This window comes from Phodopus roborovskii, unplaced genomic scaffold, assembly GCF_943737965.1.
Source record: "Phodopus roborovskii unplaced genomic scaffold, PHOROB, whole genome shotgun sequence".
Taxonomy (NCBI): Eukaryota; Metazoa; Chordata; class Mammalia; order Rodentia; family Cricetidae; genus Phodopus; species Phodopus roborovskii.
In genome coordinates this window covers 10501427-10516255 of record NW_026126585.1, presented here as the reverse complement: position 1 = coordinate 10516255, position 14829 = coordinate 10501427, and the positions used below count along the sequence as shown (strand labels likewise).

The 14829-nt window shown below is 46.2% G+C and overlaps 1 protein-coding gene across 2 annotated transcripts in view; it reads left to right on the top strand.

The window, feature by feature from the left end:
- The first annotated feature begins 799 nt into the window (after window positions 1–799).
- Lypd1 (LY6/PLAUR domain containing 1) overlaps window positions 800–14829 on the top strand; it is a 36681-nt gene continuing 22651 nt past the window's right edge. Inside the window, exons 1-3 of one of the 2 annotated variants that reach the window (XM_051203989.1) lie at window positions 800–1110; window positions 1247–1285; window positions 2609–2746. In XM_051203989.1, coding sequence (XP_051059946.1) covers window positions 1050–1110; window positions 1247–1285; window positions 2609–2746 — 238 coding nt within the window. In that variant the 5' untranslated portion in view covers window positions 800–1049. Of the gene's footprint in view, window positions 1111–1246; window positions 1286–1612; window positions 1833–2608; window positions 2747–14829 lie in introns of those variants that run through there. The other variant, XM_051203988.1, reaches the window with a different exon arrangement.

Here is a 14829-nt window from a genome sequence, read left to right as displayed (position 1 = left end):
GCACAGCACAGCCTTCTGCAAAGCTCCACCAGGAAGGAAAAATAGCACCGTGGTGTCCCGGGAATATGCAAGGTGGGTCGTTTGGAATTGTCAGAAAGGAGGATGGTGGAGCGGGGAGGCAGCCGATGACCAAGTCCTTGGCGTGCTGAGCGCTGGAAGGAGTGTATACTCAGCTGGAGGCTTGGGAGAGCTGACAGCCCCATTTGCTTTTCAGTGAAAGAAAGCACAGATCCCGGTGTCCATTCACCAGGGTGGCTTTTTTCTTGCTAGGCGACCAGGGCAGAATCAATGCATCCTCCAGCGATGAGAGGATAGTCTGGCCAAGGGAGCCACCTGCGGTAGGGTCACCATCGGACTCGCAGACATTCCTCCAGAAGACCAGGGTGACCTGTGTTGTGGATTTCTCCCAGGAAGAGGCGCGGCTGCACCGGACACCCCAGGGAACTCGCGACCGTGCAACTTTTCCAGGTGCACGGAAATACCCCTTCACCCTATCCCAGACAGTCACCCAGAGGGTGGCGGAGAGAAGACCCTGGGAAGGGTGGGCGAGAACCAATTGCAGGGGTGCTAGTTAGCACTGGGAAGGAACAGAACACCTAGAAGGGAAGGGTAGCCCAGTGTGCCGAGGCCCAGCCCAGCATTGATCTCCGAGTTCTCTCTGGACAGGTCCGGGCCAGGCGGCACCTGCTGCGTTCCAGTCGCCTTTGCATCCCTAACCTCGGTAAATGACTACTCCCTAAGCCCGCAGGCGCTCTTTTCCAAGGAACTAGAGGAGGTAGGCTAAAAGGGTGGCAGAAGGGGGTGGGGACAGTAGAGAGACAGTCCCAGCCTTCCCCGCCCTCCACCCCCACCACAACTCAGCAGCCGTCACGTGGTACCCGGAGTGGAAGGGGTGGGGGCAGAAGAGGCGAGACTTTTTTGGGTGCTCCGGATCGCCAGTAGTTCTTCAAGCCTCAGCAGCCAACTCCTCCGGAGGCGCTGCGCTCCGCCCCAGAGAGCGCGAACCCGAGGAGCCTGGGGCCAGCCTCTGGGAGTCCCGGGCGCGGGCGATGCGGGCGCCGCGGGCGACACCTGCGGCTCCTCTCGGTGGCAGCCGTCGCCTGGGCGGCAACGGCAGCGCAAGCCTCGGCAGCTACAGTCGCTGCGGCCCGGACAGCCTCCGCTGCTGTCGCCTCCGCTGCGGTCGCAGTCTCTGATGCTCCTGCCCTCTCCCGGCCCTGCCGATCCGGGAGGATGTGGGTTCTCGGCATAGCAGCAACTTTTTGCGGATTGTTCTGGCTTCCAGGTAAGAAGATGAAGAGGCCAGCAGCCTAGCCTGACACGCTCATGCCATCTCGCCATGCGTCCCTGCTCTAGCCCCAGTGCGCCCAGCTGGGGTCCGCGCTGCGCTGGGGTTACCCAGCGGGAGTTTGGTGCTGGAAACTGAGACCCAGAGGCGCCAGACTGGAACGCTCTCCAAGTCCCGCGCTGCAGGAGAGCGGCAGATTGGCGCGACTCTAGGCTGCAGCTGCTTGGGGTACACGGTCGGGGATGCAGAGCTGGGAGTGGGGGGGGGTTGTGTTTGGGCCGGGAGAGGGGGAAAGGGGCGACAAGCCTCCAACCTACTCAAGTTATCAAGTGCTTGTGGGCACCCAAGGCAGAGCCAATGCGGACAGGTGAGCTACACACCGGACAACCTGCGGCTGGGAGCAGGGGAGGGCTCTCCCAGGCTGAGTTTATCTATGCTAAGCACACTATCCGTGGGGTTCTAGGAAGGGGGACACACTGTGAGCGTTGGGCTTGGAGTGCAAAGAGAAGCTCCCCCGTCCGAGGAGAGCATCCGGGAAGATATGGTAAGGCTGGACCTAGTCCCTGATCATGGACTCTAAGCTATCAGTTTGTTTTTTGATTTTTTTTTCCCCCAACAGCCATTTTTTTTAGGGGGGGGGGCTGTAGAAAGGCCAGGTCTAAAGGGGCTGTAGCGTAGCGGTCCCGGGGAAGGCGTGCACAAACATACAACACACCACGTCCTCTCCCACCCTCAGCCGCTGCCTCCCTCACTGATCACAAGAAGGGACGCTGAACCAGCTGGAGGACTTGAGGCTCTCAGACACTTGGCATTCATCGCCTCCTCCTAGGTTGCAGGGTGGTCGCTAGGATGCCTCAGAGCCCCAGAGTATGAATGCTGACTTCCAAGATTAAATAAATAAAACTGAAAGGCGCCAGTGAATGCAATTATGAATGGTGCCAAAATAGTAATTAACCAATTTGTAGCCAATTAGCAATTAGACTCAGACAGGAGATGAAACTTGTACCCAGCTACTTTGATCTAAGGTTTAAACTCTCACCCCTGACTTAGCAACGACTTGCAGAAAGGCCTGAGGGGTTGTTCCCGGAGCTGTTTGTGTGTAGAGGAGGAATTTAGGGTCTCTGGCAGGGCTTTATCCTTCTAGACCCTGGGAATCGTTGCCGCCGCCCCCTGCCGGCTTCAGGCACTGCCAGCCCTACTGAAGAACCAAAAGCTCCTGTTGTGTGGGACTGTCCATGGCGACACTCGCCAGCCAGGGTGTGCTCTATGCAAGCCAGATCTTAACTAGAGCCTCTGAACCCCATCTCATCTGTCCCGCAGGGCTAGCGCTGCAAATCCAGTGCTACCAGTGTGAAGAATTCCAGCTCAACAACGACTGTTCCTCCCCTGAGTTCATCGTAAATTGCACCGTGAACGTTCAAGACATGTGTCAGAAAGAAGTGTTGGAGCAAAGTGCGGGTAAGCTGGGCCATCCCACTCCGAACGCGGTCTAGCGCTGGACAGAAAAGACACTGACTGATTGAACATACATGCTTGTATGAAGCATGCGCTCGTGCTTACACACACACGCGCACACACACACGATACTGGTTAGTACAGATTTACTTTATACAGGAAAGCGAAGTGTTGGAAGTTACTTTAACCTCATTAGAGTTAATTACCAGGGCTTCTCCCCAAGGCACACCTGAGTGGAGGGGAAGTCATTGTAAATCACCTTCCTTTCTTCTTCTTCTTCTTCTTCTTCTTCTTCTTCTTCTTCTTCTTCTTCTTCTTCTTCTTCTTCTTCTTTTACACTCCCTTCCCCCCCCCCACCACCACCCTTACTCCTTTCACCTTCCTGGACTGAAGAGCTGGTTAGGGTGGTGAATATATATATATATATATGGATAACTGGTCCCAGCTGGAGCAGCCAGACAGTAGCCTGTGAACGATGTCAGACTGAAATATGAAGCTACTTGAAGTTCCCAGAGGTCAGAACTTGAAAAATGTGTTTTGTCATAGTGCCACACCATATTTCTTTGGAGAACACTATAGGATCTTTATTTAATTTTAGAACTAATGCATCAAATTCCAGGCACAGATTGCCAAGATCTTTCACAGGATGGATTCTCTTTCTCTCTCTCTCTCTCTCTCTCTCTTTCTCTCTCTCTCTCTCTCTCTCTCACACACACACACACACACACACACACACACACACACAGACCCTGCAACTGCCTCCCTAGCAGCCTAGCCAAACTCCTGGATATTGTGCTACTGAGGAAGAGAGTTAGATGGAACAGACTTCACTCTAGCTAATAAGTCTTTTGATAGGTAGAATCCCACCTCCCCTAGAGTTAGAATTAAAACCTCACCCCAAAATGGAACCAAAGCTTGGGGGGGGAAATAAATAAATAAATAAATAAAGCTATTGCTTTGATTCCAAGGTCAAGTTAAAACTTCACTGTTTAAAGGCTGCTGAAAAGAAGGGAAGTGCCATGCTGGGATGAATCACATTGAGTGAGCCTTGTTCATTTTTTAGTCCAACAAGGTGCCCACAGACCTCCTTGGGTGATTAGAACAATCAATTCACCTAAGTCTCTGGGAAAACAGCACAGCGAAGCTAGCAATGAAGACTGCTCTTGGCAAGGCAGTTTCCTCAGGGTTAGAATTTGAAGGCATCTTGCTAACGTCTTGGTTGTTTGGGAGCATATCTGCCAGTTCTCTGTAACACTGGTCTATGATGTGGAGATGTGTGTGTGTGTGTGTGTGTGTGTGTGTGTGTGTGTGTGTGTGTGATGTTTTTGCATGTGTATTTGTGTGGTAATCATGTCCATGTGCATGCATATTCACATTTGTTGGCACAGGAGAATACGTAATTACCTACACACTTTTTTGGCATGTTATATGTATGTGGTATTCACACCTGTGTAGATACATATCTGCATGTGTGGAGACAAGAGCTTGTTATCCTTGTCTTCCTTTGCTCCATCTTATATATGGAGGCAGCAGAGTCTTTTACTTGAACCCAGAGTTCACTAATTCTAACAAGACCACTTGTTCCAAAGATTCCCAGATCTCTGACACCAAGAGCTGGGGTTACAAGCAGGCATCTCAGTTGCCCTGATGACATAAACATGTGTGCTTGGGATCTGAACTCTAGTCTCTACTGAGCTATCTCCAGAAACCCTTTGTGTATGGCTTCATAGGCTGTTCTTTGTAGTGCATTATTGGCTTGAGTGTGGGCCCTTTGTACTAAAATTGCTCTTGTAGGAAGTCTAAGATACAACCAACCGCTTTCAAGAATAATGCATCTTCTGCCCTACAAAAAACAAGCATTATTTTAGCATCTGGTATTCCTGTTCTTAAAAACAGTAGAACAACACAAGGAATTAATGATGAATCTGCAGCTTCTAAGATTGACGTGAATTTTATTTATTATTTTTTTTTTTTTTTAAATTTTTGAGACAGGGTTCCTCTGTATTATTTTGGAACCTGTCCTGGAACTAGCTCTGTAGACCTGGCTGGCCTTGAACTCACAGGAACCCGCCTGCCTCTGCTGTGAAATTTTATGAATGATTTTCTTTGCCCTGTTTTACCTGAGCCAGATGTTTCTTGCACGTCTAATGTCTGCAGCCCTCTACCATGAAATACGTTTGAAGCAGACATGATGAAAGGTATCATCATATGTTAAGAACTTCCTCAGGATCCTCGAGGCTACTGCTTACCAGGGCTTGTGTTTCACAAACTGGGATGTGACAGAAAAAAGGAGCTGTCACTTAGAAGTGCTTTCAGAAGGGTAATTCAGAGAAACACCCCTTGTCTCTGAGATGACAGTCACACACTCCCATCCAAGTGCCCATGTTCATCTTGCCTCACCCTCTTCTGCAAACCATACTATAGAAAAGCAGAATGCACCCTATAACTTCTGTATAACCCACAGAAAGCTTGCAGTCTGTCCTGAAGGATGTCCCTGGTTTAGGTTGCTTGTTTTCTAGTGACAAAGTCAAGTTGCTTCTTGTCTCCAAACAAGGTGTCAGTGGCCACAGGGTGCAGGACATAAGCCTCAGGTCTAAATGTGAAGAAAAAAAAAAATGAAGCTCAAAGCAGTGTGTGTGTGTGTGTGTGTGTGTGTGTGTGTGTGTGTGTGTGTGTGTTTCTGAGAGTGTGTGTGGCATATGTATGTGTGTGTTCTATATTCGTGTGTCCCACACACACTCATGCAGGAACAGAAGGAAGACATCCAGCTCTATCGCACTCCACTTTTCCACTCAAGACAAGGGTTCTCACTGGATTGGGGAGCTATCCTGGCCATCAGAAAGCCTCAGCAGTTCTCTGGTCCCATTCCCCCAAAGCCTTGGGGTTCTCGGCATACATGGCCACACCTAGCTTTTTTGATTTTTTTTTTTTTTTAATATGGGTGGTAGGATCCGAACTCAGGTCTTCATGTTTGTGAAGCAAGCACTCTTACTCACTTATCTCCAGCATCCCAAGTGTTCCTAGCTTAAGTAAAGACACAGAAACAATAATGAACCCAACAGGAAAACCAGTAATGGAGAGATCTTAGCTTTTGCTCGTTTGTTTCCTGTTGCTGTAACAGAATAGTCTGACAAAAGTAACTTAAGGTGGAGTTTGTATTTAGCTCTCAATTCAAGGCACCGTCCAGTCTGCCATAGTCACAGCAGCAGGAGTCCGAGGAAACTGGTCATATCACACACACTCAGGAACAGAGTAATGCATGCTCTAGTGTTCACTGTGTCCTCTGTTATTACAGCCCAGGGACTGTCAGGGGACACAGTCAGGGATGCTCATGACTACCGTGAGTCTACCCATGTAACACAAAGGTAACTCCCCACAGCCTGCCCAGAGGCCCTGTCTGCTGGATGATTCTAGACTCTATAAAGTTGACACTAACTATCACAGGGGTGCATATTAGGTATAAATAAATGCAAGACACTCTGAGCAGAAATTCCTTGGAAGCCTGGCAAATGTGGTTACTGTTTATGGTGGTGATGCATGTTTACTTTTTATTTACTTTTTTTTCCTCAATAGAAAGCAATGTCTTGATATCTTGAAGGCATTCCATATTAAATTTCATGTAATAGTTATAGACCAGTCAGTTCGATTTTTTTTTCTCTTTTTCTTTTGCCAACAAGGATTGAGAGCAACTTTGGTTGCTAAGTGACCACAATATAATAAAACCGTGGCGGCATGAGCTAACTTTCATTGTATGAACTGTGTATCTGGCTCATCCCTGAGTACTAGCTTGTGGTGTCTTGTGAAATGTGAGACTCTTCACTTTGTGAGATCTCTTTGTGACTGATTTCCTATACTTCAACCAGCTGGCCTATGATTCTATTGCTTTGTCAACTTCAAGCCCCAGAAAGCGAGCGGTGCCTGATTAGTGGTCCCATTAGGAATCAAAGTCCAAATTTGTTTGGGTCGTAGACTGAGCTGAGATTCTTGGTGCATCAGAGCTGAAAAGGCCCAGGGATTCAAACCTAAGAGAATGTAATGTAGGTGTCTTCCTGGGGTTCCATTGAACTTTACTTGACTGTCCCTTCCCCTTGAGGATGCTCATTCTGTGTGTCTGTGGTCTGTGTGGCCATAGGTCATTTCTAAGCTCTTGGAGAGTCTCTGGTGTGCCTCACATTGAGCTACTGATTTGAACTACCCTTTCTATGTTATAAAGAAACAAAGGAAGATCTTTACAAAGTATATGCCCCATCCTTGTCTACCAGCTTGTTGTTACTCTTGACAAGTGCTTCCTTCTGCCAAATGGCCAAAGGCATTTGAGATGCTTCTATTTGGATCTGAGGTTATCTCTTGATGCTCTTTTCGCCTTGGTCATTTCTGGAATAATGAAGTGTGGGCTGTGGGGAAGAAAAGGTTCCTTGCCCTTCCTAATTGATGGTTAAATGTTTGCATGACTAATGACTGCCCTACCAGCTCCGCTCTTCATGGGCTGGGGTTTCAAAGCAGCGTCCTTGAGAATCACATTTATTTTGCTTATTTATCATTGCATTCCATAAAAATATTTCAAATATTGATTTTCATTTCAGAAGAGGAGCCTCCCCCCAACCTTCCAGTATGAATTTTTAAACCAGGATATAAAGAATACAAATTTGCATTTGTTTGACAGTGCAATCTTGTAATTAGAGTTTTTCCTCTTGACTAGATACAGTGAAAGGGGCATAATTTAATTTTTATAGACTAGCCAATTTCTGCCCTCCCTAAAATATAGCTCTGTCAGTGAGCAAAGTGTTACAGGTTCTCCTAAACCTTATTTAAAAGTTAAATGCAGTATATTGAGAGAAAGTTCATGGTCTGAATCCGTAACCTGATCGATCGCCTCACCCATTCTTGCAATATGCATTAATCTATTTGTCTGTTTTGCAATACGAGAGTTACTGATTTACATGCCATCTTGCATCTCCATTATGGCTGGATAAGGAATGGCTGTTTTCCTTTTGGATTAGTTAGTTGCTCATTAAGTCAGACAAGGATGTCTCCAGGCTTTGGCTAGGTTCATTCCATGTCTTATTTTCTCATGAGCTAAATGAGGGGGTAGCAAAAGAGGGATGGGTGAACATCTGCTCCTGCTAAAGACAAAGGTAACTGCTTGAGATGTTTTTCTCAAGTCTGGCTGTGCTTAGTTTTACCAGGCTTTACCTTGTTTACCCTTGTGGACTTGTCAGAAGGGGAGCCTACTCTGCTTCCTTTCTGTTCATGGGTTCTTTTCTAAAAAGCTATACACTGGAGGGAGCTGGGGAGATGGCTCAGTGGATAAGAACACTGGCTGGCCACTGCAGCATGAGAAGTTGAGTTCAGATCCCACCAGCCAAGTAAAAAGCTGGGCATATGGTGCATGACCCAAATCCCAGCACTTGGGAGGCAGAGGCAGGTGGATCGCTGAGGTATGAGCCAGCCTGGCCTGTAGAGTGAGTTCCAGGATAGCCAGGGCTCAAAACAGAGAAACAAAATCCTGATGTGGTCACACTGCCTGTAACTCTAGCATTAAAGAATACAGATCTAGGAGCTCAGTCACAAACCAGCTTATCTGAAATATGACATCCAGATTCAGTAAGACACACTGTTGCTAGAAAATAAGGCAGAATTAAATAGAGGACACCCAAGGGTCTCTTCTGATTTACATCCATATGCACATATGCCTGCACATACACATCCATGCATAATACGTACATATGTACCACAAACACAAATATATATGTGTATGTATGTACGTATGTACACACAAAATTATACATATGCACCCAAACACACACAGAATGGCACATGTATGTGTATGTATGTGTACTTACTTTTTTTTTTTTTTACAAAATTCCCTGTGTTTCTTAGGATAATACATATCTATAATTCTTGTTTGTGTGCATGTGAATGCATGTTCCCATATTCACATGTTTCTGTAGATACATGTATGCACAGCTCTTGTGTAAAGGCTACAAAACAGCTTTGGGTATAGTTGCTCAGGCACTTTCTATTTTTTTTTTTTTTTTTTTTTTTTTTGTTTGTTTGAAATGGAGTCTTTCATTGGCCTGGTACTTTAATAAATTTGGAAACCACACTGGCATGTAAGCTTCCAGGGATCAGCCTGTTTCTACCTCACATCTTGCCATCACTGGTGTGTCTGTGTGTGTGTGTGTATGTGTGTGTGTGTGTGCGTGTGTGTGTGTGTGTGTGTGTGTGTGTGTGTGTGTGTGTGTGAGGGGGATAGAGGTGGATACCCTGGGGCTTGCTGGCCAGCCTCACCTATGTGCAAAGCAAGTCCCAGGCCAGTGAGAGACCCTCTCTCAAGAATCAAAGTAGAAAATGCCTGAAGAATGACAGTCTGGGCTGTTATATGACTCTTACACACATGGGTGGGGGGGGGGAGGATTCCAACATCAAAACAGATATTCACGCATAGATATTCACATGTACTAATACCAGGCTTCCATGTCAACCTGAGTAAAGTTATGAACTACAAAGGAAGGGAGTCTGTGCTAAGACCATTGATATCCTGCATTTTTACCTCCTGGGATGCCAAATAAAACACCTATCTCTTTGGGGCAAGGCTTTTTGCCATTCTACTTACCTACTGCACTCTCCAGATCTATCCATCTTGATAATGCAATGGGCAGAGCTGGCTCCTGGGGAGGATTGGTGGGAGACTTATCACAAGCCTTTGGTCCCTTGGACTCTCCAGTAAGTGGAGCATTTGTTTATGTTAAGTTTCTAGCTGAACAGGCAGCTGGGGCTGACCTCCCATCTTAGCAGATGAAAGGCGTGAAGATTGATCCTGCTCTCCCCATCACGATAATTCCTTCCACCACAGTTGCATGAAAGCTTCCGTCATTGACGGTTTTCCTAATGAGTTTAAACACAGAGGCTTCAAAGCTAGGCCCCCTTTCCCAAGTGGAAAGAAGATGAAGTACGAAAACAAATCACACCACTGCCTTTGAAGTGTGACCAGCTTTCCCTTATGTATTCTCCCAAAAGACCAAATCTGCATCCTCTTGGATTGTATATCCCTCCTTCCTTTCCTAGATCCATTCTTCAAAAATAACGGACTTAGGGTCTAGTTCCCAAGCCAGGCAAAAGCCTCTTAGTCTGGTATGTAAGAACATCCCTAACTCCTTCTTCTGTGATTGTCCTAGTTTGGCTTCTGTTGCTGTGATAAAAGGCCCTGACCAAGTACAGTTTTGGAGCGGAAGAGTTTAGCCAGCTTATAGTTCCAGGTCCCGGTCCGACCCTGAGGGGACATCAAGGCAGAGACTCAGTTTAGCTGACTCCACCCACAGCCTTGAACAGAGCAATGCTGCCCATCAGTTCACTGCTCCAACTCAACCCAGATTGTGATGCTACCTGCAATCCAGGGTGGTTTTTCCTACTTCTGTCAGGACAGTCATCCACAAACTGACTTGTCATGCTTGAGAAGTACATGCAAGGAAGCTCCCTCCCCCGAAAAAGGTAAAGACAGGCTGGCTGCATTCTTCAGCGAGGCAGTAGGAGAATGAAGCCTGTGCTCACAGAACACCCATAACTGAATAAGTCTTTAAAATGGGCTGGGGGTAGTTCAGTTGGCATAGTACTTATGTAGTACTCACGGGGCTCTGGTTTCCATCCCCAGTGCCACATAAAATCAGTGAGAGGGGGCATGTCTGTAATTCCAGCTCTTAAGAGGTAGAGGTAGGGAGATCAGAAGGTCAAGATCATCGTCGTCTACATGAAATTCTGTCTCAAAAATGGATGGGTTAAGTAAAATCTTAAAAGAGGCCACGTCTGAGGCTCCCTGGCCTTTCTGTAGGCACTATCCATGCCCCCACGGAAAGAATGGCCCAGGGGTCTTATTCCAACTTACTTTTGCTGCTGAGGGTACTTGAATTGAATTGAGTGTTTAATTCCTGACAATGGCGTCCCAGTACTTAGTCTACAAGGCTCATAATGACATATTAGCATGATATTGGGGACTCTTGCACCCAAGGAGGTTAGGTAGGAAACTTGACCTAGACTATACTGGAATCCTCTTCCTCCTCCCAGAGCTTCCCAATCACTATGGAACCTACTCTGTGTTGCCCTTTCCTTTCTTTTTTTTCCCATTGCTTTTGTTTGTTCGTTTGTTCGTTTATTTGATTATGTTCACCTGTGTGTGTGTGTGTTTGTGTGTGTGTAGGCCAGAGGTGTGTCACTGGGTGTCACTTCCTCTCCTGCTCTCTATTTGAGACAGGATTTCTCACTGAACGTGGAGCTCACAGATTCATCTAAGACGACTGACTGGCCCTAGGGAACCTCCTATGTCAGACACATCCTCAGCGCCAGAATTATAGGTACCCAATGCTCTGCTTCTCTTTTTATGGAGGTGCTAGGGATCAGAGGTCAAACCCTCGTGTTTCCGTGACAAGCACTCGACACACTGAGCTGTCCCCACAGCTCTCCTTTTATAATTTCAGGAACGATTTTTAAACATTCTGTTCTCTAACCATGTGTTAGCTAGAGGACAACTTGCAAGCATTTTGGCTCTGCTTCTGCCATCTTGGGGACTGAGCTCAAGCTACCAGACTTGGTGGCAGGTGCCATCACCCACCTATCTCACCAACCTCTTAAGAACAAATTTATTATATAAAATTCACTTAGCATAAGGTTCACTATTTTAAACGGTAGATTTTAGTAAATTGACAAGTCTTTATATCCATTACCAGCCATCCGATTTCCCCTCTCTTTCAAGCCCTGCAAATCATTAACTCATTTCCTGGTATATATATTTGTTTATTCTGGACATTGTATGTAAGTGGAATTATGCAATCATGGCCTTTTGTGACCAGTTGATTTTTTTGTGGTGGTTAATATGTCCTGTGGCTAACTCCTGATGACACATTTTTTTTTCCTTCTTGCAAGGAGAGGCAGCTAGATGAGGCATCTAGACATATCCAGGTTACAGACTGTGGCAGAGCATAGAGGGACTGGTAAGCATTAGAACCCCACTGACCGATAAAACAATTTGCTGAACTAAGGTAAAACCCTGCACCAAACCTGTCCAGTGAGCTGTGAGAGGAGAGGAGGAGTTCATGTGCTTTAAGTGTGTACTGTGTGTCAAGCACTGGGCTATCCAGCTGTTAGATACTCATCTGCTTTCTCTTAAGAACATACTGAGATCCTTTAGGCTAAAACAAGATTCCCCGGGGACATAAGTGGGCAGTTACTGATTTCTGAAGCCTTTGTCCGGGATAAACTAGAACCCCCCAGAGTCAGGACTTTCCAAGAACAGGAGGACATTAGCCTGTCTGGTCCATCACTTTCTTTGAGCGGATGAGCTGACTGTGACCTTGAGGCACTACTCTTTGGCCTGGCTAGAGCATCCTGACACATCCCTTTCCTCCCCTGACAAGGCTTCTAGGAAGAAGGAGCACCTGAAGAGAGAGAGCTCTGGAGGAAAGAATTCAGACACAAACCAGACAAATGTGTCATTTCCAATGAATACCTGCTCAAGTGTAGCCTTTCTCCCCCAAGCCAAACCTGATTATAGCTTCAAAGGCCAGTCTGCTTACCCCTTGAATGGGGAAAATGTCATTTCTTCTCTGGAAGATGAAGCCTTGTTCTTTCCTGTCCTGTAGTTTCCATCATAGCTGAGACTTTGTTTCAGAGTAAAGGTAAGAATTTCTTGTAGAAGATGATACAATCACTTCCTTTGCTTGCAAGAGTTATAACTAGTCATTACTAGGAACCTCGAATCTGGGACGAGCCTGGGAAAACAGATTGTTGGTAGAAAGCTTATTTAGTGTGACTAAAACTCTGGGTTCAATCTCCTGAACCACATAAATTTACAAGGCATGTTGGTGTAAGCTTGTAATCCCAGTGTTCAGGCTGGGGGTTCAGGAGTTCAAGGACATCATCCTTGACTACATAGCAAGTTTGAGACCAGCCTGGGCTAAAGGAGACCTTTCCTAAAACAAACAAGTAACAACAAAAATCTTTGATGAGCTAGCCTACAGACAAGCCAAAGGAATCTGATATCTGTCATTAATTCTTTCTAGATGAGGTAAACTTTGGGCTGCGGCGCCACTGCAATTCATAAGCTATTTTCTTCAGCCAGAGCTCCGGGCCGTGCATGTTCTCTTATTAATAAATCGCTTCAACCCTCTGGTTGCCGCCAACACTATAAAGCCAAGCAGGACATGGACCAAATTTAGTGCTGAAGATAAGGTGAAGTCATTGAAAGTTCGTAATAAATTGCCTTCTTTTAAAAAAGAGGATGCGTTAGAATCAAGTGGTGATGGCTCAAGCCATTGATTTCCAAAGGTTTATGACTCCGACAGCCCTGAGCCTGATCCCCATGTGGAAGTGATAAAGAGGTATATTATTTTAAGGAAGTTGTGATGCTTGGTCCAATGCGTTTCATTTCTCACTGGACATGGACAATAGCTTTTTATGTTTTTCTATTTCTTGGACTTGTTCTCGACTGGAGACAGTGCCAGGGGCGGGTGGCGCCAGGCAAAGCTCTCAAGCAGCTCCACGGTGGGAGCATGCTGCATGTGGCATGAATATGAATGCATATAGCAGTCCAGGCTGCCCTCCACGTTGGCTTATTCAAAGGGCGTTAGTGGGACCAGGTCTATGAGGCTGAGCAGGGGCGCTGATGCACTTTCAATGCTTATGTAAGACACAGAGAAACACTTGGGTCTTAGGTAACAAGGAAAACTGTTCGGAAGTGGTAAGAAGACTAATTTTGCAAATGGCAAAGACACCCAGACTGTGTGTACAATGGTATCTCAGCTCCGGAGCAAGCAGGGGAGTCTCCAGAATTGTGTATCTTTAGAGGGCCAGGCAGTTAGTAGGCAGATCTGCAACCTAGACAGATGAATTTTCTAAGTTTCTCTGAAAGGTATTCAGCTTGTCACTTGCAATTGGAAAAGAAAGATTAAAGAAATCCAAAGCAACCCGTTAGTGAAAGTGTGGCTTAAGTAGAGGTGTCAAAGGAACCCCACAAGCCTGGAGTCTGAACTGAAGCCTGCCAGGGTTCACCTACACTTTTTCCAAAGCGTTTCTGGTAGTTGATGCTGGTGATGGCGATGACAAGTGCAGGACAGAAGAACCTTCTAATCATTTCTTTGTCTATTATTCACCAACCTAGTAACAAATCCTTTCAGGATTTTAAGGAATATTTTCCTAATGAAATGGAAAGACAGCCCATTTGTGATGCTCTCTACATAGGTGCCTGAAAGAGTCTATTATGTTCCTCTCTCTCTCTCTCTCTCTCTCTCTCTCTCTCTCTCTCCCTCCACCCCTCTCCACTCTATCTTTTCTCTACTCTCCTTATGTCCTTTCTCTCTTGTACACACGCTCTCCTTTCTGTCTTCTCTCTCCCCTCCCTCCTTCCCCTCTTTACTCTTTGTCTCTCTCTCTCTCTTTCTCTCTCTCTCTCTCTCACACACACACCATGATTTTTTTGACACCAAATAAACACAGAATTTAGTTTATCGAAGCAAACTCATTGTATGGTAAAATGATAGCTATTATAGTAGTGAGGAAAGAATTTTAGCGTAAGAACACATCCTGAAGACATATTAAATGTACCCTTTGGCTTTTTGGTAAGTCTGAAGCAGCTGACATATGCCTACCTGGTTGTAAGAGCTGCTTTTTAAGGCATCCCTCTGAAGTGTTGCCCAGCCCCCAGGCTTCTAATGTAGCATCCTGCTTCCAAGGCTGACTTGGCTTGGCTTAATAGGAACGCTCCCAAGGAACACACACACAGCACGCAGGTAACTTGGTAGTCAAGGTAGCTGGAGGCCCAGGCCACCACTAGCTAATCACATCGCCTCCAACACTGTCATACTGAGAGTACCAGCTGTGGTCATGGACTCCCTAGAGAAGAAAGAACATCTCACAAATGGTTATAGCCCCCCCTCCAAATCGTTGCCTTCTCCCCGCCCAATTCTCTCCCATAAAGGAGATACAAGTTCAAAAGGCCATAGATACATCGATACTAAAACACAAGCCATTCACACTTGCTGCGGATGGCTAGACTTGTAAAACCACTTAATTTGGATAAACTCCACTACAGGAGAAAA